The 24,813-nt window shown below is 31.1% G+C and overlaps 1 protein-coding gene across 1 annotated transcript in view; it reads right to left on the bottom strand.

Moving 5' to 3' along the window:
- The window catches only part of LOC106469228 (neurobeachin-like protein 1), a gene marked incomplete at its 3' end in the record, with an annotated part of 92,016 nt that overhangs the window by 45,111 nt on the left and 22,092 nt on the right, over nucleotides 1-24,813 (bottom strand). Inside the window, exons 6-12 of the mRNA XM_022397681.1 lie at nucleotides 23,390-23,630; nucleotides 21,639-21,742; nucleotides 16,820-16,921; nucleotides 10,461-10,594; nucleotides 6,007-6,139; nucleotides 3,328-3,447; nucleotides 777-1,140 (exon numbers count right to left, since the gene is read on the bottom strand). Coding sequence (XP_022253389.1) covers nucleotides 777-1,140; nucleotides 3,328-3,447; nucleotides 6,007-6,139; nucleotides 10,461-10,594; nucleotides 16,820-16,921; nucleotides 21,639-21,742; nucleotides 23,390-23,630 — 1,198 coding nt within the window. The remainder of the gene's footprint in view (nucleotides 1-776; nucleotides 1,141-3,327; nucleotides 3,448-6,006; nucleotides 6,140-10,460; nucleotides 10,595-16,819; nucleotides 16,922-21,638; nucleotides 21,743-23,389; nucleotides 23,631-24,813) is intronic.

Genomic DNA, 24,813 nt, shown 5'->3' with positions numbered 1-24,813 from the left:
ATTTAAATTATCAGTTAACCCAATTTCAGACCATTTGAAATTCTAATACCTAACAATAGCTACTGATGACTGTTCAAGAAACACTTTTTTATTTGTACTAAACAAAACAGCCAAATGTTTGTTTTTGGTTCTACAAGAACATTGTATATTTTCTGGTTATGGAGCAAATGCTAGTGAATATTACCTTACAGAAGATCAGCTAAGAAGCAATAACATTTTTTAAGGCTACAGATCTAGTTTGACATATTTCAGAAATACTGCAGATTACAAAAAACAAAATATTTAAGTATAAAGCCGACATAAATTTAATTTATTCTGTAAATACTGAACACCATAAAAAAATCTTTTTAGCCTAAAATCCACTGATATATATATAAATTTTTGGGCTATAAAACAAACTCTATAAAAATATTCTGTAGCTTACATCACTTTTTTCAGATCCAGATAGCAAGTGCCCACTGTGGGCTAAGGTAGCTTACAAAGTATTGCGAATTAAGAAAGAAGAAATAAAACATATTTTGCCCTAATAAGGAACAGCAACAAAAAATTACTTATCACGTAACTATTGAAGTTTGAAATTTTATTTTGTCGATACAATAATTATAACTTCTTATGTAAATATTAAAGTTTGTATACGATCTTATTTTGTATACACAGTAACCATAACTTATCATGTAAATATTAAAGTTTGTATAAGACCTTATTTTGTGCATTCAGTAAACAGTGTATTAAGAAACTGCACACTGGGAAAAGAAAGGTATTTAGTTATAACCTACCTTGTAAATACAAACATTTTATCTGAGATAAAAGCAGTACATCATGAAACAGACACACAGATCCTATCTGCCCATGAAGTGAAACTGGTAACCCCCAGTTACTATCCTGTAGACCAACAGAACATACTTGTACAGCTGGGTCGTGTTCAACTCTGAAGACATTTTGAATGGATCTTGGGAGGGTCACATTTGAAGCAACTGACATCAATCGTTCTTTATCAATGAAAGAGGTCAGATGGTTTAGAGCTGCACCTCCTATACTCATTGATGTAGAATCAGTGACCGATTCTCCATTATTATTTGCATGATGTCCCAGCAAACTTGTTCTTTGTCCTCCTGTCCCCAGACGGCAGTATGTAAATGACTGTCAGGATGCAATACCATAATTGCATTTCATAAATTATTTCCTCAATAACTAAACAACTCATTAAAGATATTGAAATTATAATGTTTCTCTTTGTAAAAATAGATTTTGAAATTTAGTTCCTACAACTGAAGTTTGTTTAGATGAAGTATATGTTGATAAAAAATATTCAAAGATCACTAATTTCTTGAATAAAGAAACTGGTACAAGAACATGAAATAATGTTTAAACAATTATATTTCAACATGCACAATGTATTTCTAACACTAACAAAAAATTAAAACAAGTACCTATGGTATTATACTCAAACACATAATGAAAAAATCATTTAGAGTTAACTCATATTATATGACCCAAGTCAGTTTTTTGCAATGTTTTCCCTACAGATATTCAGAGTTATGAAACATTACTGTAAAAACTAAGATCAGAAATTAATTAGGCAGATATAAACACATTCCAGTCTAAGTATACAGTAATCACCCTGATGCACAGTTGGCCAGAATGTTTAATTCAAGGCCACACTTTCTGTCAAAAGGATAGATAAAAAGTTATGTGTTAGTTGTTTTCCTTAGACTGTAAATTTGTTTTCCTTAGTCTATAATAAATTTGGAAGTGTGTCTGTTTTAATGTGGAATTGGTAATTTTATAGGATACCTGTTGTATTGTCAAAGAGCAAATATTTAATAGTTATTATAGATTTTGTTAATACATAAAAATTATGCCTTAATTTCTTGTTTTTCATGTAAATTTCCTTGAGTTGGTGATTTGTGTGAAAATACCACTGACTACATTCTCGATATTTCGATAACTGTACCACTGATTGTGCCCAAAACAAAATAAATGAATTGAAATATCCAGAACAAACTACAAAATTAAAGCCAGTTCTTTCAATATGGTAGAAAATAATTATTAATGTTTTGTATAGTTTATCTATTTGTTAAAGTACTATAACATACTGTGCTGTATTAAAGTTGGTAGGATAATTTATATTGTGTGTTTAACAACTATGGCAAACAGACATTACTACATGATGTCCATTGATGTAGAAAGTTAAGCACAGAGTACATTCCTTGGAAGCTAATTGTGAATGTTCCCAATGCTCTTGAATTAGAACTTGCTAAAAATCAATGAACTTTTCAGGAATTTCATTAAGTCAATTAGCTTTATAGTGTTTCAAATATTATTACCAGCTTAGTAAATGAAATATGCTTAAGGCCAAAGTACTACAGGTGCAGTAATTCATGTTTGCACAAATCAAATTTTTGCTATTAAACAGTTCAATATGAACTCAGAACTTCAGGTATCCAAAAAGTATATTACCTGGTTTCAAGAGCCCCGTCTAACATTAAAAAGCAAAATCTCAAATGTAGAAACAAAGCTGTAACACAACTCAATATATATATAATACTTTCGCAATTACAAGATTATTAATTATGGGAATTAAAACTTCAGGTTCAAAATATTTTTACTTTTAATGTAAAGCATGGAATTCCTTTTATGTGTGTTTAGAATGAATAATCTCCTCAAAACAACAAAAGTAACTTAAAGCGAACTGTTTAAAACTGTTTCTATAACAGAAATGATACAAACTTTGTATGCCTATAGGTTACACACCCACCTCAAACTAAATGTACACTGTAAACAATTTGTTAATGAGCATATGTCGTTTTATTACTGTAGTTGTGAAACAACCTCATTATAAAGTTTTCAATGCAAATTATTACTACGAACACATAATAAATCATTAACTGAACTACTCCCTTTCCTATATCCAAATATTACATCCTAAATTCTATATACATTATTCTATATATAAATTCAATTTAATTTAACTTCAGCTCAACTGATTGCCTCTATTTCTTTTATGCTAGTAAAAAAGATTAAAGAACTATGTTTAGAAATCCTCAAGAGATAAATTCACCTCAGAAAGGCATATTAGAACATTTTAGGTAAAGTTTAGTTTCTATTTGCATCACAATTCAAAATATCAAAGCATCTCAGACAAAGAAGGGCATTTCAGCAAAAATGATTAGTTCCAATTTACATTACATTAGTGTTACAAATGAATGACATATTTTTCTTTAGTACAAATAGTGAAATTTCAAGTGAATGGATTAACTCTTGTTTTCATAAAAGTTATATGACAGTAAACTCTGTACAAATAGTCTTTAGAATATATATATTCACCTCCGACAAAGAAGGAAATTTTAACTGAGCTGTCAACTTCTGTCTTCCATCAATATAAACTGTCACACAGCTTTGCGTGAATGGTCTACGAGCTGGAGAATGGCAAATATCTATACAATGCTGTAGAAAATAAATACATATTGCTGATGCTAAAATGACAACTTGATATCAGATTAATTACAATAGCTAAAATAAAACAGATATTCTGTTATATTGCAGTTACTGGTCTGTAAGAAAACTTAAAAAGTGTAAAAATTAGTTAAAGAGTGTGGTGTAATAAATATGATTGTTTCTTTGTTTGTTGTTAACCCTCTCACCATGGGTAGGTTAAAGAGGGCATGTCAAGACCTTTTACAGTTATATTCAAAACTTAATAAAACTACTTCATTATCAATGTATATGAATAAACTTGAATATGTATATGAATAAATTTTAATATTATATAAGTTTTAATGTCTTAATTTTATAAGAAAATATTTAAATAAATCCTCAATCTCCTCTAATACGAGAATCATGACATTTGTCCTCTATGTCTTCCCCTTTCCCTATTTCATTTATCACTTCTTAAAAAAGTATGAAATTAATGTAAATCACTCATTATAATTAAATATTACTGAAACAAAGTATAATTTTTATAGCCTTCAGTCTTCTTCGTTTACAGTCATAAACTAGCAAACCAGACACACATGTCACATCCTCTTTTTTCACAAATAGCCAATAATTCTCTGATGTTTTATATCATTTATAACCAATAGCAAGGCCAAGGTTTAATCTATTGAAAGACATATGATGCTACATTCTTTCAGTAAAGAGTTTTGTCAATTTCATCTTTAGTTTGAAAGTTTATCTCCCAGTGTTCAATCAAAGGAGCAAAGGGAATTATTTTAAGCCCTTTTGTCTTAGTTAGAAAGCCAGTTAAATTATAATAGTTATAGGAAATTGTTTTCTTTGTACATGTTATTATTGTGGGTTCTGAGGTGCATAATTTAAGTAAAAAAAATATATTCAGTGTACTAGTATCATCACTATCAAAAAAAGTAAACTTAAATTTCCTTGGGAACTGATGGCAAAAAAAATGAGGTCAAAGGTAAGTACTGTATATTTTGTTTTTCATGTATATTTTTAAATTATTCTTATAAAAGTAACTAAAATGTAAAACTCAGAAACTTATTAAGTTAGATTAGGTAAGATAATGAAAAAAATAATACAAATTTTTCACAAGATATGCTCACAAGCAGCTTGTGCAAAACATCATTCAATACAGTAATGTGAGCTACATGTTCGCTGAGTGATTTATAGCTTGTATGGCAAGATTATTAATTAGACATAGTTCAAAGGGCAATAAAACAATAAAATTAAGTAGAAACAGATATAGAATGTTATGTGCCTAAAATTATTTAGGATAAACAATTGCAGTTTTTAATTACAATCTGTAGTCATTCAAGAAAGAGAAAATGGTAACTTAAATTAATTTCCAAATTTTTATGGTAGTTGCAAGGTCAGTCAAATCAACTCAGTTCCCTTACAATTAGGGTAGAGAAAATAACCAATAAATTATAAAGTTTAACTGAAAAAAAAACGTTTGATATATATTTAGGAGGTTTTAGAGGTAACATAAATGAAATTTTAAAATTTTCAGATGAAGAAAAGTATTATTAATCTTAACAAAAAAATCACTTTGCATTTGGAGAAGTTAAAACTCTGACTCCATATATTCACAAACAAATCTTTAATAAAAATAGTTAATTAAAATATCTGATTTTTTTGGTACAAAAAGGTTTGTAATGTTTACTGAAAACATGACAAATTTTGTGAAGTTACAGCACGAAAACTCTGATAGTTACTTTGTGGTTATAAGGTCAGTCACATTGACCAACCCAATATGGAAAGAGTTAAGGAAAAAGCTACATAATGGGCTATCTTGCTCTACCCACCAGGCAATTCAGTTGTAGTGGGGAGGCATGAATACATAGTTTGTTGCCCTACCAAATGGCAGTATTTTGTTGGACCAAGCTGTATGACAACGTGCAAGACCAACTGGATTAGACCCTTTTCTATATTACACCTGAGGAGTATGATGGACTGCACTGAAAAAAAACAACAACAAATGGGACCATACACTGCCAAGCAAAATGTCTTGATATAAATCTCACGGAACACATCTAGGACATCCTTAGATGCTATTTACACCAATGCCTTAATCTACCAAATGATGCAAGAGAACATGTGATTGCACTGACTAGGGAAAGGGAAAAAATCTCCCATAATTTCATTCATCAACAGATAAGAGTATGCCTTAAGCATGAAGAGATTGCATCAGTAGTGTGGGGCCTATTTTTACTGAGAATCTCTAAAACAACTCTTGCAGACATGCTAATCCCATCATCTATTTTCCAGTAGACTATATGGTATTATTTATAAAATTGTATGATCTTATGGTATTTTTTTTGTTATGTGTAATTTTATAGATAAAATTAGGACTGAAGTGGTGTTCTTTCATTTCTAGTTTGTTTCAAGCATGTATCTTAAAAGTGTTAAGTTACAAAATAAGTATTCTTATATACGTATAAGAATACTGAAATTTGGAAGAATAAATGGACTTTCAGAGTGTCAAGTGTTTATCTGTTTTAAAACACAAAAGACAGATGTGTAGTAAAGTCCAAAATAACTGAAAATTACCCAAGCTCCATCATTAAGGGGTTGATCAATCACACAAGCTGCATGATAGTCCTTCTTCGTGGATGTTGCTACAACCAAACACTGGTCTTCAGTGAAGAAAGCCTCAAATCCAGCCCCATAACTATTTAGAAAACTATAAAACATGTCCATTAATCACACCTTTGCAGACTGATAATATGCTGAGTAGCAAGCCATGTAGCCATATAGGCTGCAAACATATAACAATCATATAACAAACATATAAAAATCACAACAGCAATTTGACTATGATACTCTGTAAAACATACCTTAAACTTACAACAGTTTTGTGTACTTTTCTTAAAATACATAATACATGTTTGGTCAACAGAAACCTTGGACAGTATCAAATGTTATTTTACAATGAATAGCATAAAAACAGATGAATCATAAAATATACACTACAAAAACTTCACAACTAACTTGTGTAAAGTCCCCTTGGTTGACATTCCTTACTAATAACTCAACTGGACTATTTATAAGAGCTACAGTTTCCATGTGTAACATAAAGTTTAAAATACTTTCTGAAATAATCATTGATATAGACAGAAATTAAAACTTACTTAATTTATGAACATTTAATATAATTATCTTTAAGGATTGTTTAGCCCACATATAATTATTAGTCTTGATGATAACTAGAAACATGAGATATTATTAAAAATAACATAATTCAGTCTAGAATATCACTGTTATGATTAGTAGCCTATACGATCACCGGAGTCTAATTATTAACTAGTAATTTTTTTTAATAACAAGATGCTAATTACTAACTCGTTTTATCCAATGTTTTAGCTGCTAATCTGCTGCCATCTTCTGGTAAGCTATGAAAAGGACTACTTACAGTAGTAGATGGAATTTGATTCCATGAAGAAGATCTGGTGCATTATCCACTAGAATATAAGCAACTAACTATCTAAATGATTTAAAGAGTGATATCCAGGTTTTGCTGACTTCTATGCTAGGTTGAGTGAGTGTGTTATCAGTTAGGTGGATGTAGAAGACTTCTTTTTCTCTATGTGTTTCAGAACCCATTACATTAATATTATTTCAGTTTATATTATGGTCTTTTTCTCTGACATATGATGGGCTATTGCAGACAGATTGCTATTATGTCTATTATGCTCCTGAATTTTAACTTTTGTTGGTTTTTCTGTTTCTCTAACGTATTGTAATCCACACTCACAGGGGATGTTGTAAATTGTGTGTTTAGCATCCACTAAGGGTTTAGGTTGTTGAGTGTGTACTAATTGTTACCAAACGTGTTGTGGCTTCTGAATACTGTTCTGATTTTATGTTGTTTACATATCCTCTGACATAGGACTGTATGTCTGCAGTTTTCTTCCTGTTTATTTCTGATGTATATTTTCTAGGTATCAATTGTTAAGAAGGATTTGTAGTGATGTCCCTTTCTTCCTTCTTTGGTTCAACAAATCTTGTTCATTCTGGAAACTATATAGTCTATGATACCCATCTTTAGACTGTTAGGATGGTATAATTGATATTTGAGATACTTATCCATACCATGTAACCATCTTTACACTGTCGGGGTGGTATAATTGATATTTGAGATATTTATCCATACCATGTAACCATCTTTACACTGTCGGGGTGGTATAATTGATATTTGAGATATTCATCCATACCATGTAACCATCTTTACACTGTCAGCCTTAAGCTTTATGTACTGAATAAATTTAAGAGTATCTAGCAAATTTTGTCTTCTTTTTAAAGATAGTACCAAACTTATCTTTACAACTGGCACTATATGATAACATTCTTCTTGTGCTTATATACACATTTCTGCTTTTTGTGAAGTTTAAGCTAAGTTAACCTTCACAAACACATGTATTCAAATGTCTTCATACAAATAAATGTATATATATATATATAAATACATAAAGCTCAAACATGTGGTCCCTTGAATCATGTACTCATTTGTACTTGGTGAAATCTAAAAATACAAGAACAATACTAAAATAGCCATAATGGAAAGAAAAACATGTATGAATTTTTGACTACATATTAAGTCATTTTGTCCAAACATTGATCCCATACTTTTTTTTCTTCTTTACAGTTGTGGTAGTTCATTTGTTTGTAATTAAGCACAAAGCTATACAATGGGCTATCTGTGCTCTGCCCACCATGAGTATTGAAAGAGTTGTTAAGAAGTGCCTTTATTAGCAGTTGTTAGTGAGTTAATCTTTTAGCTTAGTTGGTAAAGCATTTGCTTAGCTGGTAAGAGAGAAGGAAAAAAAACCCAACAAGCACACAACTAGTGGTCATTCCTCAACACTGGAATAAGGCCTGCAGATAGGCCTTGTTTATGAAAGGGGATGAATGTGTAAGTTTGAAATGTTAAAAAAAAAGTGTCTTTACTACAGTTGACATGTAAAAGATTTTGAGTTTGACTCAGAACTGAGGAACTACAAAAAGCCTAGATCAGTGAATTTTAGCCACTTTTATATAATTATAATTATTTATGCCTAATATATTATATCAGCTATGCACACATACTTACTATTCACGTATCTAATAGCAATACACTAAAACATAGGTACTTTAATGTGTCTGGCATTTTACCAAGTAACTAAACATGAACTCTGGGATTCTGGAGGAAAGCACGAAAGGATGCTACAAGCATCACCACATACACAATACCTATTGTTGTAGTTAGGAATCACATTAAATGTTGGAGCAAACTTCAGCTTTAAAAATTAACATTAGGGAGTTATTTGTACCATATTTTGAAGGCTTTTTGTTAAAAGCCCCACCAATTGTGAGCTTTGACTAAGATATAGGATAAATCATTTAGTTACGTGAAGACCTGGGCAAAATTGTAAGAATGTTTAAACACACACAAGTTTTAACAAAATGTTCAACTGATTTTTTTTTTCTGTAAGCTGCACAAAGCTTAAATTTTTCTGTCACATTCCAACTTTTTCAATGCAGAACCTTAAAAATATATTCTCACCTAATTCAGTGCAACAGTAAGAAGTCTTCAAATGGGCATTTTTTTAAAAATTCACAAATACAATCATCATATCAAAGGCATTGTGAGAAGTTTCTCTTTAGTAGTGGAGCTTACATGTTGATTTGCACAGCCACAAAAATAAATCTGTTGATGATAAATTATCACTAATTTCTAAAATGACATACTTAAAACAAAAACTAACTTTTTTATTCAGATACACATCTGACGTCTCTGTGGATAGACACTGTCCACAGGTTTTTGCTTTTAAGAATTGTTATTGTCCTTTATACAGTAACACAATTAGTTTCTTAGGCATATCACTTTTAAGATTTTAAAAGTGGAAAGTTTAACATTTTACTGACATTTTTGCCAATAAAGTTTCTGTTAAATTCATTATGTTTTAAAAAAAATTATTTTATGTTAGTTATTCCTATATGTAATGAAGAATAATTAAATATAATCCCGTAATCACAATTCACAAGAACTCTTATTAAGTTAAGTTTTTAGGATCAGTACTACCAAAATAAGCATATAATCCTGAAGAAAGTTGGTTTATGATATACACCAATGTTAAAACCACTTTGCTAATTAAATACTAAAGTACCTTACAATAATAAATTGGATTCTTATTCATATTCAACTGGAAACTTTATATTTTTGTTTTTACTGTTCAGTATTTCAGAAATTTATTAACAGGATTTTGTGACTGCAAAATCAATTTTCCACCATTCTGTAATAAAGTGGTTTTAAAGAAATTAACAGGATATTTTTTTTTCCAACAATTGGTTTTTATATTACTTCAAGAACAGATTAGCCATGCCATGACAGGTGTAAGCTCTGATCCCCTACTAATTTCATCCATCTGATCGTTAATGGACTCATTAAACATAAAATGACATTTTTTTTAAACTGCAGATGACATCAGCTTAAAAAAGAACATGTTTAGACAATCCATTTACTATATATATGAAGATGATTAAATTAGCTCAACACTGTCATAGCTGATCAAGATAAAGATGAGTGACAATTACAGGTCTGAAAATTTTGTAATTACAAAACTGAACCTGATCTTTAAATCAACAAACAATTTCGTTTTAAATTGTATACCTTTCTAATAGGCATCCTCACAGAATGACTGGCTTGTGACTGTAAGCCCATTACAGTAAAAACATTTGTTGTAATTACAAAGATAATAATTATTACTACTATGTCCACTCTATTATATTAGCCAGGTTGCAATGTTCAACAAGCCACATATAATCTTTGAGGCATTTACACAAACACAAATACTGCAAGCATACTGGTTTAATATGTAACTTCTCAATAATGTTTACTTATGTGTCTACTGTGTTAATCAAGCTGTATACACATTTCTTCATTTTTCTTCAATAATCATTTTGAATGTATGAACTTTATACCTCACTAAAGTACTATGTCAAATATATGATTGTTAGTTGATTACCTGTAAAGCTGAAATCTCCGTAAAGGTCTCTTTAGCGAAATATCTGGTTTGTGATGAAGTTTGTCAAGCCTCAACCAACCATGGAAAACAAAGCCAATTCCAGGCCATTTTCGAATCCCATGAATTGTAATTCCCTGTAATTTTTAAATATGTTAGTGAAAATAATTGATATGTTACTTAATAACATATAAAATGATGCACATGTTTTATCTTCTACTAATACTTAAAGTCACCATAACTTTTTAAAAGTGTTAAATTTAAGGATAACTTGAATATACTTATTAAATTTTAAAAGCAAAAATACAAAAATGCCACATTTGGTAAAATGTTATTAGATCTATTACTACTTTCTTACTGAGAACAAGACTATAAAATGAAAAATGAAAGGTTATTGTAACACATCCTACAATTTGTTAACACATATAAAATAATGCTAAATACACGAAAAAACTAATTGGTTTGGTTGTTGTTAAGCAAAAACCTATACAATGGGCTATCTGTGCTCTGCTCACCATGGGTATTGAAACCCCAATTTTAGAGTTGTAAGCCTGAGACTTACTGCTGAACTATTAGGGGGCATGAAAAACTGAAATGACTATAAAATGAAATGTTAGTACACTTTCTACCATTCACAATCAGAAATAGATAACACTCTATATCATTAAAATGCAAGTTACATTGGACTAAAATATTATTAAATCTTACAACGAAAGAAATGCTAGAACTATTAAAATTGGTTAACATTTAAGTAAAATGTTAACCAAACCTACTACTTGAAATCAAACATTGCCACATACTAATGCAGTTGTTACAGATCCAGACTTTCAAAGCTGTTCAGACATACAAGATCAATCTAACTATTAGCTCTACAGGCACTATCTAAAATACTACACAGACTAATATATTGTAAACATTGTAGCAGGTCATACACACACATATATATATATACATATATATATATATATATATATATATACACACTAACAATGAATGGCCATTTCATTAGGACCCCCTAAACATGCACACTTTCGTGTTCACAACCTAATCACTTACATATGCAAAATAGACTGACCATGTGATGTGTTATATGACTACTTGAGTCCTATAAATGAAGAATAGCAGTATTATAATGCAATATATTTAGCCTGCAAGACCTTAAACTTTCAAGAGGGGCATAATAGTGGATAACCCTCAAGCAAGAGAATTTTTATTAAAGATCATTTCATTTGGTGACTGTTCACAGAAATCTATCAACATTAGCAACTGAAAGAAAATACATCTACAAGGAAAAACATTAGTTGTCAACCACTGGTGACTGCTGTACAGGCTTGTGAAATACATCCAACTGTGTTTCATTTGTATGATTCTTTCAAGAGAAGTCAGGAATCAATTGCTTCCATCCATTCCATGTGAAGATTGTTTGTTTGTTATGGATTTCACGCAAAGCTACACGAGGGCTATATGCGCTAGCCGTCCCTAATTTAGCATTGTAAGACTAGATGGAAGGCAGCTAGTCATCACCACCCACTGCCATCTCTTGGGCTACTCTTTTACCAATGAATAGTGGGATTGACCATCACATTATAATGCCCCCACGGCTGAAAGGGCGAGCAAGTTTGGTGTGACGGTCAATCTGTGGGTCGCGGGTCGAGTGTCCTAACCACTTGGCCATGCCAGGCCTCATGTGAAGATATAACTGCTTTTAACAGCTGACAAACACTTTGAAATCTGCTTAAATCAGATGCAAACAAGAAAGCAAAAACCTGTAAATAACAGCAGATTTAATAAAGAAATAAGAAGAGTGTTCTGTAAAAGATAATTTGACTGAGTTTAAGTAAAATAATGGGTATAGACAAATTCGAATGAATTAACAAAATTTTATTTCAACAAATAAATGGATACACAATGTGTATACCTATGCAAATGAAATGATAGTCCTGTTAACTAGACTGTGTTTAGCTCCACAGATTTCTTTCCCTCAGGATTAATCTCTGTTTACTAAACATGTTATTCATAACAGAAGTCTTCACATGACAATTTCCTATTGGAAATTGGCTAAAGAAATAGGGCCTGTATTCAACAAGTAAATTCTCTTTCTCTGTCCAGTCAATAGCATCACCTCATGACGTCTGTTCCCTCACAATAATGGTTGGCTGTTACAAAGGATATTACAGTACTAAACCTTTTTTAACGTGGATGCTGTAAATTACCATAATATCCTTTCAGGCAGAAGATACATCACATATTACAGAGAAAAAGGAAATGACGCTACTATAACAAGGTAATTTTGATGACTCTCTGGACTATGTGTTGCTTCCATTACAGATGGAAACTAAACAACTTAAAAAATTTCTAAGTCACTAAAATAGGCAGGTAGAAAACATGATATACCTATATATCACATCATTATATTTAAAAGATTTGTGCAACTTTGTGTTATACTAGCCTATAAAAATTTCTAAGTCACTAAAACAGGCAGGTAGAAAACATGATATACCTATATATCACATCATTATATTTAAAAGATTTGTGCAACTTTGTGTTATACTAGCCTATACACATTCACAAAGGCTTGCAAATTAATTAATAGTTGCAGTGCTTGAAGTTTGTTTAATTACGTTAAAAAATTCTGTAATATTCATAAATTAAAACCCTTACCCTACCTTTTTATTCCTTTCCTCTAGCTATTATTTCAAACTTTTCATCAGAAATTTTAATTTGACACAATTATAAGAAAATATATTAATGCACTTTTTACAGTGTGTAGTAAGAAGTATCAGTTGAATAAGAGAAAGTGACCAGGTTGAAAAAAGCTCGCTTCATTTTATAAAATATTCTGCATGGTTATATCATGAATATGCTTGAAAGTGCATTACACTGTACCATTTTTCATGAGAGTTATAATTTTCCTATACAAAAATGTATTTCCAATAGGTACTTCCTTACACTCACAAGATTAGCTTTTCCCTATTTGTGCTGCACTCTATATGCAAACTTTTTTCAAAATGCATGCCACAAGCTTTCCAAATCCTATTGTTGGAATCCAAAGTTCCAACATGTCTGTCATGCAAATCATCATGTGTCAACTCTCCACCAATAGGAGAGCACTACTATCATGTGACACGTGACTTCCTCTATGCACCACTACTGAACTATCACTTTGAAGTTTGGCAGAGGACGCAAGCACCGGAAGATTGTGAGGAGGAAGGGTAGGAAGAATGAGTGGAGGGAAGTACCCATCGGAAATACATTTTCATACAGGAAAATTATAACTTCTGATACTGCACCTTCCACTCCTCTCACAAGATTGGCTTGAATCCCATACTGAAAAGGGGGAGGGACCAGTGCGAGGGAAGAACAGGCATATCCCCCGAAAGCAACTGAAGGACACCACTGGGAATGAGAGAAACAAATTACATGATCTGAGAAGGGGCACCACACCACTTCTGAACCAGGTATCTCTTTGCCATGAACAGGTAGGATTAAAACATGGTGGAATATGAAGGGAGCACATCCGTGTGGGAGAGGATAGATCAATAATGTAATTCCAATCAGAGAAACAGATACATTCAATCCCACATAATGAAAGTGGGTAATGGAGGTAATATCAACTCCAGAAAACATCATAGGAGAAGCACTGAGTTAGGGACTCGGGCGTGTGTCATCTGGTATCCAAGGGAAGCATGCAATCAACCCCCGTGACCATGAAACCAGTCCGAAACATCCACAGGTCTGTAACATCTTCATCATCTGAGAATGATGGGAATGCCCAGGAGAGAAGTACAAATAGGCTACGCAGACCTCCTGCAACCCACAAGGGGGAGATGGACAACTCAAAACCTGTGTGAGTACTAATGTGGTTGGTTCACTCAATCTCCCAAACCTCACTCACTGGGAACTGACATACATGCGAGGGTAGGAGGAGGGCACCCAATTGGAGAGGTGACATGCATTTAGGCATCTCACTCCAGACAAGATTCGGAGGATCTTGTAACTCCTTTTACACCAGTAGAACACCACCACCCTACTCTGAACTGAATGGTTATATCCATCTTTGTGGAACCCATTGAGCAGGTAGCCTCCATGGTGAACCACCCCAGCAGCTTGGAAATGTTGAATGGTAAAGACTCCCATACTCCACTGGAAGAAAGGTGGGGAAGAAGTGTGTTGGAGAGTCCAGAAGGACTGCTACACTCGAGACAGTGCAATGGGTGATCACGAAACCCTATTTTGAAAAGCAAAACACACCGACTTGTTCAGTCCAGGCATGGTAAGGATGGGCAGCAATCCCCTTCTGCTTTACCCAAGCCATTCATGGGTGGTACAATCCAGGATGGACATCTTTATGAAGCAAACATCACAAGGTTATTCGCATTCTAGTGATCTTGTGAAACACCCCATCTCAAGGGTGAGTGTTTATAGCCATGGACAAAGTGTGTGAATCAACATGGTGTAAAGTGCGGATTTGTGTTTTTTTTGTTTGTTTGAGTATAAATATAGCTGAGAATGGTTATAGCCATCTAACTGTAACCCATTCATTGTTCAGAAAGAATACCTGGTCAGGCACCACTCACCACAGAGTGGGATCCAAAGTGAAGTTAAAGCAAGGGTCCCTGAAAAAAAAGAAAGCATAAGTAAGGACTAACCCTGTGTTAAAGCCATGCTGAAGTCTAAAGAATAGCCACAGGCAGCAGGCGATACCCCGACGAAGAAGAAAACGTGATGTGGTGCAAGTAGTGGGAGATGAATGTGTGCAAAGTCATCCACATGCCCGACTGTAGAATCTCCTCCAATGGTCGACAAAGATAAGAAAGAAGATCAAAATTTCACCAGCCTGCGGTTGTAAAAGGCTCAAAAAAGTACAGGAATAAGAAGGACACGAACAAGAGACAATGTGCTTTCCATACAATGCTCCATCTACCCGTGAACAAAGGCCAAGAAATCCTCTGATGGGTCATCTATGCCTGTGCCCGAAAGTGCGGTAACAAACGAGTGTTATGCACTTGAGGTAGTAACAACGACTTTGGAATTCAGGCTAAATACTAAACAAGCGAAAAATGCACGGCAAACATGGGTAAATCAAACTCTTCCAAATAAAAGTGAAATGAAATTAAATAATGTTGAGCTAAGTTAAAAAAAGTTAAACCACTTCTAGGGTAATCAGTGGTCTAAAGAAAGACGTCCTCACTTAAGCACTGCGAAACTTCAAAGTGATAGTTCAGTAGTGGTGCATAGAGGGAGTCACGTGATAGTAGTGCTCTCCTATTGGTGGAGAATTGATGCATGATGATTTGCATGAGAGACATGTTGGAACTTTGGATTTCAACAGAGGGATGTGGAAGGCTTGTGTCATGCATTTTGAAAGAAGTTCACATTTAGAGGGCTGCACAAAACAGGAAAAGCTAATCTGGTAAGGAGAGGGAAGGTACTGTATGGTTTGGAAAGTCTATTACATCCATTAACAACAACAACAACAAAAAACCAGAAGCATGCTTTTTAGGGTAGTAGGGTTCATTAGAAAAAAAAAGGTCTGTGCATCGTTTAATACTTACTTTACTTGGTCATGATATACTTAACTACAGTAATTGCTCTAGTGTAATAAGAATTCTGATAAAATAATATCTGGATTCCTAATTAATGTATACTCATTTTAGCAAGGCTGGAAGCAGAAATCAGGATATATTACAAAATGTTAATACAATCATCTAATTTTGCCTTTCATCTATAAAATAAACTCCATACCTTGAACTTTTATCCACATTACCAATGCACCATAAATGTGAGCCTCTCAGGTGTCTCCATGGAGCAGTACTAAACTACAAATAGTCACCCACTATTCAGGAGGCTCTATTACCAAATAACTTCCTGCTATTTAAAATTATTTTTAAACATTTGCATTTACAAATAAAATATAAAATAATATGTGCATTCATGGTGCTTTATTTTTAGTACCAGTAAAATGCTACTGCATCAAATAACTAGTAGCAAAATAATAGTTTTAGGTAACAAAATATTACAAAATATATGTTAATTTGGAGCCCTGTCATTTTCATTGACCTGCATTACCACCAACTTCAAATTAATTGGTCATTTTTTGAAAAAAACCATTAACAATGCATTTGGCCCCATAATACTCTATTAACACCGTGAACTAAATATAGATCACACTTCTCTAGCTAAACAAAAGAACTATAAACAAACAAGGCATATTGTAACAACTATGACACTCTGAGTTTAAACTACTATTATAGCAAAAATTGGTCCAACTTAATATTAGGTGAGTGTCCTAATAAACTAGCCAATCAGTTTAGCAATAATATTGTAAAGTTTATATTATTTTACATTTTTAGAATACTCACATCTTGAAGCTCCTGAAAATGAAAAAAATGAGATGCTTCTAACCATCCTTCTTTTTTTGCCATTGAAGAGAGTGTATACATCAGAGATAGGGTGTAAGGGAACTAGGAGAAAAAAGGTATCTATCTGAAATTTAGTCTTTTATGTTTTGTATAAAAACACAGTTCAAAAGCCCTTTATATGGCAATGAAGTTATTAATGAAAAATCATATGCAAATATCTACAACTGTCACTACTGTTAAGATGTTAATGCAAACCATCACAAAAATGAAACTCTTTGATAATAATATTAAAGATTTTGCATTAAATTGTATGACTTCAAATCTTTCATAACTTCCATATAAATATACATGTATCTGAATCAGAAATATATTTCATGACTTCTATGTATCTAAAGAAACAGTATTATATATATATATATATAAAACAGGGTTAGATAATTTGGAAGTAAATGAAATAAATAAGCTTAATAAAATACAACTGACAAAAATTATGTATAAATCTACCAGGACATCAGAACCTAAAAAACATTTGTAATATGTTTCAAATAAATGTGCATCCCAGTAAATGGAAATCATATTTTACCTTTTAAAAAAAAAAGATAAATCCTGAAGTACAGCTAATTTGCCAAAAAAATTGATGCTATAGAAAAATAAAGGAAAAATAATTTAATTTTAAAAGAATGGAAATCACATAAGAAAGTTAAGAATTCTAATTTGATTTTTCAAAAATGCAGATAAAAATAAACTATAGGTAAATATGACCCACCAACTTTATAATCAGATGATTTATAAACATTTCAATGATATAAGGGTTTACAAAAAAAATGGGAGATTTAAATACACTGAGATGCATAAATATCATTCAAGAAAAATTAGTGGATACTGCTGAAGAATTTAGGATGAAATTAACTAAGAAATAATAAGGTCTTATTTTGAGTAATTGAAAAACTGATTATTTTTATGCATTTCAAAAGATTCATAAATCAAAAAAAGATGAATAAAATATTGTTGGAAACAAGAAATAAATATATTAATATTTGAAAACTTCCTAGTATTCTGGGAAGACTAATTGTAGCAGGTAATCAAGGATTACATTTTGGGATATATTATTACAACATTTTTGTCTCATATTCTGAGTATTATTAAAATGATTTTGAATTATGTTGAAAAACTGCCAAAAAATCAGAGTTTTGTTTCTTTAGATGTTGTATTTCTATATCTAAATATCAAATATGATTACAGATTTAAAGTTGTGGAATTTTCCTGTGTCAACATCAAGATTCAATTCATCCCACTTTTAATAAAGGTTTTATCATAAAACATTTAAATCTAGTCTTAAAATTTTTTTTTTACTTGTGTGGAACAATTTTTCCATCAAGTTTTTGGTACAACAATGGATACAAGTCTCTTCAACTTATACTGATATCAGTATGGGACTTTTACAACTATTTAATATATTACCTAATTATTATGAAAAGAATTTTGCAACTTACACCAAAAATTTGGAAAAGATATCTGGAAACTCGTGATATTAATACATTTATTGAGGTTTTGAATTTGATAAATAAGAAGATTAAGTTTACCTGTGAAAGAAATTAGAATACTTTATCCTTTCTAGATGTGCTGGTATGACAGTCACATCAGTGTTTGGATTTATTAAAAATCATCAATAACACACAAAATGTTATAGTAAATCTTGTGAGTAGACTATATAATTTATTTTCCAAATAAACAACTCGAGTAACAAGATTAATAAGGATAAAACATTTCTTAATTCAGTGTAATTATCTAGAGAATGTTATATTACAAGGTTTTGAAATTGCTAAAAATAGATTTTAATTTAAAAAAAACACATTATGAAAATGCGATTAGTAAACCTAAAGAGAAGATTATAACTCATTATTTTATCAAGATGACAACCTAAAAATGTATATAAATTAGAAGAAAAAAAGAAGAAAAGAGATTCTTCTAAGGAAGGTATTTTCAGTAGTGAAAGAACTGTACTTTATGGAATTTAGGCTGTGTTAAATCTATAAAAAGAATAAGAAAATAACAGATGTTTTGCTTTTCATTAAAAATTTCTTTAATTGCAATACAAGAAATGTAATATATCTTTTAGAATGTGTAAATGGTGGTGAAAGCTATGTTGGTGAAACAGATACTTTGATATTATGGATGAATTTACATAAATTCCATGTTAGAATTCCAGAAAAAAGCCTACTATATGATGGTAAACATTTAAGGAATGTGTTATGAAGAAATGAAAGAACTTTATTTTCATGTATTCCACCTTTTTTGAGGCATTTGAAATATAAAATTATAACTTTTGAAAAATATTTCATAAATATTTTTTGCCACCACCTTAAAAGGTAGAGGTAAGAGAGCAAAAGTAACAGTAGTTAAGTAATGTTAGTTATAATTGTGCCATGGTTAAAAATATTAATGGGAATCACTGAAATGACAATACAGTGAGCAAGAAGTATATCTTTTAAATTGTTAAATATTATGGTAATAAAACGTTTCTATAATAACAGGAGAATGTTTCATATAAAGTTTTAATATAAAAAAAAATGATGAATGAATAGAAAAGGAGTAAAAGTATATTGTATAAACTTAAGCTAGTTAACTTGTGAATATATTTGAATGTATTTACTTTATATAATGATTGTATATTATGTGCACATCTTTGGAAAAATTTGTATTTAATTAATGTTATTCATTTTTAGTTAAAATATTGTATCTGAAAGTTTTTATAAATTCTCTGTAAAATTACATATTAATTAAGGAAAGACCTTTTAAATCATGAAACCAGTAGAATGTTAATCAATTTATGTCATAAGGAAATAATAAAGAATATAAAAAATAGATTAGTTCAAGTACTGCAGTGTTTTAATACATATATGATATCCATACAAATATAGAAGTAATGAAAAATTTTGTTAATTTAGAAGCAACTTTGTGTCTTTAAACTCTCCTCAATGCATGCAGATATACACAATGTAACTAACAGATTTGGTTTGCATACAAGTCCTCAAACACCAGTGACAGAATCCAATACAATGTACATCTATCACATTTTGCTGGATACAAGTATTTCTTCTTGTCAAAGACCTTTAGTAGAAATGTTACTGTCAAATGTATTTGAGCATAACATTAAAATGGAAGATCAAGTTGCTAAACACCTATGTATTCTTAATCATGTACAAATATTATCACTATACAGTCTCATAATATAAATGTATAAAAATTTAAGAATTTTGTATAACCTATTGATTGATAAAGTTTCACAAAAAGCTTCTAGTATTTGCCTAATATTACTGATGTACAAACTAAAGGTTGAAATATTCCATCATCTCATATTTAACATGACATTTTGAAATGCTACTTTTAAATTACACTTAAATTAGAATTGCAATATACACTTACAATTAAATTATGAAAGTTAACATTTTCATTGAAAAACAAAAAATTGAATAAGCAATTACTTCCTACTGTCATATAAAAACATTCTACAATACAAAAACTTTACAAACGTTTCACATCTATTATACTGTAGCCATGTTTATCTGCAAGACTGTATACTTACAATTACATACACTCTTCTTCAGTTAATGATTGGCTAAAAGTTTTTACATTTTACTCAGAATTATTCTCCTGTTCATTACTGAAAACACATTTTATTTTCTTCATAATGAAAACATACACATTAAATTACAGTGCCACATAAAATACTTTTATTAGATCCTCTGTTTCTAAAATTACAGAGGTTGAATATATTATATCAAAACAATTTTGGAGTCTCACCACAGCTGGTCATGCTTTGTTTGATGACCATGCATTTTGACAATAGCCCTACAGCTTAATTTCTATTGAAAAAGGCTCCACGACGAGCCTGTGATATCCAAAGCACACCACTTCTCCTTGCTTGCTTTCCATCTAGTGTACTAAGAAAATAGTTTCCCAGCACCAATTTCAAAGGTTTGGCCACACAGAAATCCATAGGTACTACATCTGGTTCAAATGACCAGTATAGAATAGTATGAATACCAAGTTCATTCTTCAGTTCCTTGGATTATGTGACAGTTGAACATACATGCCATAGAATCAATCTGTGTACACGTAACTTGTGTAACTTTTCCAGTCAGGGATCTTTCTTGATGATGTTGTGTAACGTTGGCTGGCACATGTGGATAGCTTTTGCCACAGACAATGGTGTTCATGGATTCTCACCTGTTATAAGACAGCATTTTGCTTACCAAGGCTGGGGTATGAATAGTTGTAGGTCTCTTTCTGGGTAGTCCTGGTACTCCAAGTTAATCTTTATTCATTTGTTTTCCAATGCAATTAAGTATAACTGATATTTCCATCTTGGAAATTCAAAATCCCAATCTTAACACATCTTTATGAACTGAGTGTGTGAATATTATGCATCAGAAATGGCTGTCACATACCCTTCCAAATAAAATCAATTTTCATTGGCATCATACTACCTACAAAGTGTCAAATAGTGTCAAAATGTAGTTCTGATACATTCCACCACAACTTTATATCAGTGGAAGTCACATGACTTGCTGATTTGTATATTCAAAATCATTTTCATATAACACACTCAACACTGTATGAAAACGATGTTAAACAATTTTATGTATAACCAGCACATATGATTAAAGACACAGTTAAATGATTCTGATATAGATTAATCCTGCATGTTTTAATCAATAAATCCAACAGAGATAAATACATTAACTGCATGATTTCAAACTCTCCTGACACATAACAGAGAAAGAAGTACTACAATATATCTCTGGTTTATGTTTACCTGCATGTTTTCAGTGTCAGGCCTTAACAACAGAATGAGCTGCTTCAGTTCCTTAAGTGTCATGGAATGAGATCCTAAATTTCCAAGGAGTTTAAGTAAACAACCTACAAAAAGACCAGAAAGACAGGGGCTTGAATATGTTCAAAATTTGAAATAGTGATAGATTAAATAAAAAGATAAATAAAATTTTGCTTTTCAACAAAAGAACAAATAAATATATTATTAATTGTGTGCAGCAGGACCAGTAAAACATATTATTTCTAATTGTAATGTTTCTTTTTCAAGTTCTTAAATAAAAAAATGTGTGACAACATAAAAACAAAACTTTTTATAAAAATTACTAAGTTCTATGTCCTACAAAAAAACTGTCAATAACTCAAGCTTTAGCACCATTGCACCAGCACTTCAGGGTTGAAGTTTTCTTATCAGACTGATTTATTTTTATTTAGGTGTTTAACCGTATAAAGGCTTTCTTCTTGGTCAAAATATGAGTCTGTATTAAATGAGGTTTTCATTAAATCATTAATCATAAATTTTTCTTCAATTTGATATAATTTTTTCTTAATTGAAACACGAATAAAGTACTTAAGTTTAAAAAACTGTGATATGTTTCCAGATGACTTGCCTTACATGCAATTTTGCCCAAAATTAGTGTTACTTTTCATAAAATGGAGTTTATGTTGAAAACTTAGATAAAACCTTGGTTGTCCAATATCTGAGCATGTATGTTTTATGCTTGGAAGACTAAAATACTATAAACTATGTAATTTCAGCAGAATCATGTTGCTAGGTGTTAATTCTTAAAATACTTTTCATAAGTTTTTCTTTCAAAAAATATCAAATAAATGTGATCATTCAATTTGTATACCCTTAGTACACAAAATTATTTTGTTTTAACATGAACAAAAAAAAAATTAATTTTTTGGAAGTCCTTGAGAAAAAAAATTCATATCTTGGTTGGAATCTCGTTGGTTAGTATAACTTTAAAGGACATGAACTTCTTTAAGTTTCTTATACTCAGCTATATATTTGATTTGGAAATATTTCCAAAAAAAACAGTAAATATAAAAGAATATGTGATATTTTACAATAGTAAAATTTGAACAACAACAAATTGTTGACAATTAAATAAAAAAAAAGTGAATTAACAAATGTTTGATTTTTTTTAATAAGGATGTTTTATTTTAATTTTTAACAAACTTTGTAATTTGTTGCTTTTAAGCTTTTAACCACATTATATATAGAAGTGCCACTTTGTGTCCAGGCTCTTCACAAGCAATGCTTAATCATTAGCTATACTTTAACTGTGACTGTAACAAAGATTATGTATATAGTAAAAATTTAAATTAACAAAAACACAGCAGTTAACAAACCTACACTAAAATTAAAAACAAAGAAACTGCTAAATTCATAAGTTATATTTTTAATTGTGACATATAATTGTTATCAAGAATACTGGAAAATAATGACTATTATTTAAAATACACCTACAGACAAATACTTTATTTAATCTTGATGTTTCAACATACACTTTTTTTTTCAAGGGCTGACAGTGTAACAAATTACATGTGCCATGTTATATTCAATTTAAATAAAGAATATTTCATAGATTTGTGTTAATTTCTAAATATGGTTTCAGCTCTTCAAAATATATTACAAACTTTGAAAACTAATTAAAATGTTATGATGAATATTCACACAAAAGTACTAACAACAGAATGTGCATACCATTAGAGAAAAAATATACTTACCTACAGTTTTTCCCCCTAACATCTTTTCATTTTCTAAAACAGAAAGAATTACACTAGAAAGATGAGCCTGAAAGCAAGAAACGTTGCTGTGGATGTTCGAATGACAGATTTTCAGAATTTGGTCTACTGTCCAAGCCTGAAGGTCCCAGGAGCTAATACTTGGAAGCCATCTAATAATTGCACACATAACCTGAGCATTCCTGATGGACACCTCACTAGACCTGGGGGAACTTTCAGTGCTCTGTCAGAAAAACAATAAAAACAGAAGACTCATCAATGTGGCAAAAATGAATACAAAGTGTTATTACAAAGTTAAATGGTCTATTCTTACATCCATATTTCAAATAACTATTAACAAACAGCTGTAACATTTGGTAGCTCAACTAAAGATACGATGGAAAAGATGATTCCAGAGTCAAAGATATTTCTCAACAAAAGGCACTATAGGTCAACTTGCATACCAGTGACGGTATAATTACGGTAACAAACACAGCAGGGTTTATTCTCCCATTCGAAATAATTCCTGGCAGTTTATCTCTGAACATTAGAACTGTTCTCAAAAGCATTAATAAAGACACGGAAATAACAATAGTGCAAAATTAAAGTAAGTTGATAGGAAAGTGGCTGAACAGAAAGAAGTGCCCAGCAATGAAGCTTATGAATGCTTATCATTTCTAAACTTCAGATAAAAAGAGTTTTGAGAGAAAATGTCTTTGAGTAAGATGGGGCTCCATCAAAAATTACACAGACTGACAAGACATTGCTGGGACATGCTTTAACTCTCTCAATACAGGATTGGTCAGATTGACCAACCATGTGACCACCTTGTACTTATTATAGTTTTGATGCTACTAACATTTATAAACAAAAAATCTGATTTCTATTGAAGTATTTTTTCCTAATGATTTGTCTGTGAATATATAGTATTTTTTTAAAGAGAACTGTTGAAAAATCATGAAAGAGAGGATATGACAGGTGGGTGTGGCAAGAGGGGTCTGATTTTCTATTTTATGGCTCTGTAACCAGACAACATTGAAGGCTATGAAATTTATGCTTTGCCTGAAAAATGACAAATTATAATGAGTATTTTAATTTAAATTTCATACTTTTTGAAGGGATAGTAAATAAATTAGAGAAGAGGAGGGATGCCTAGAGAAAACATGTCACATTTCTCACACTAGAGGAAATTAAGGATTTTTTAAAATATTATCTTATAAAATTAAAAAGTTAAAACTTGTATACTGTTAAAATATGGGTTATTAGTTATGACTTTATGCTATACTAATTGGTATAACATGAACAAAAAGTAGTTTAATGAAATTTTGAATGCAACTCACTAAAAACCTTGTGACATGTGCAGTAAAAGATGCCTATGGTGAGAGGGTTAAAGTAACCAGCAGAGGTTTTCCATACACATGACCAGC

The sequence above is a fragment of the Limulus polyphemus genome, unplaced genomic scaffold (genome assembly GCF_000517525.1).
Source record: "Limulus polyphemus unplaced genomic scaffold, Limulus_polyphemus-2.1.2 Scaffold3365, whole genome shotgun sequence".
Taxonomy (NCBI): Eukaryota; Metazoa; Arthropoda; class Merostomata; order Xiphosura; family Limulidae; genus Limulus; species Limulus polyphemus.
The sequence above is the reverse complement of the archived record's forward strand: the minus strand, read 5'-3'. Positions and strand labels throughout refer to the sequence as shown.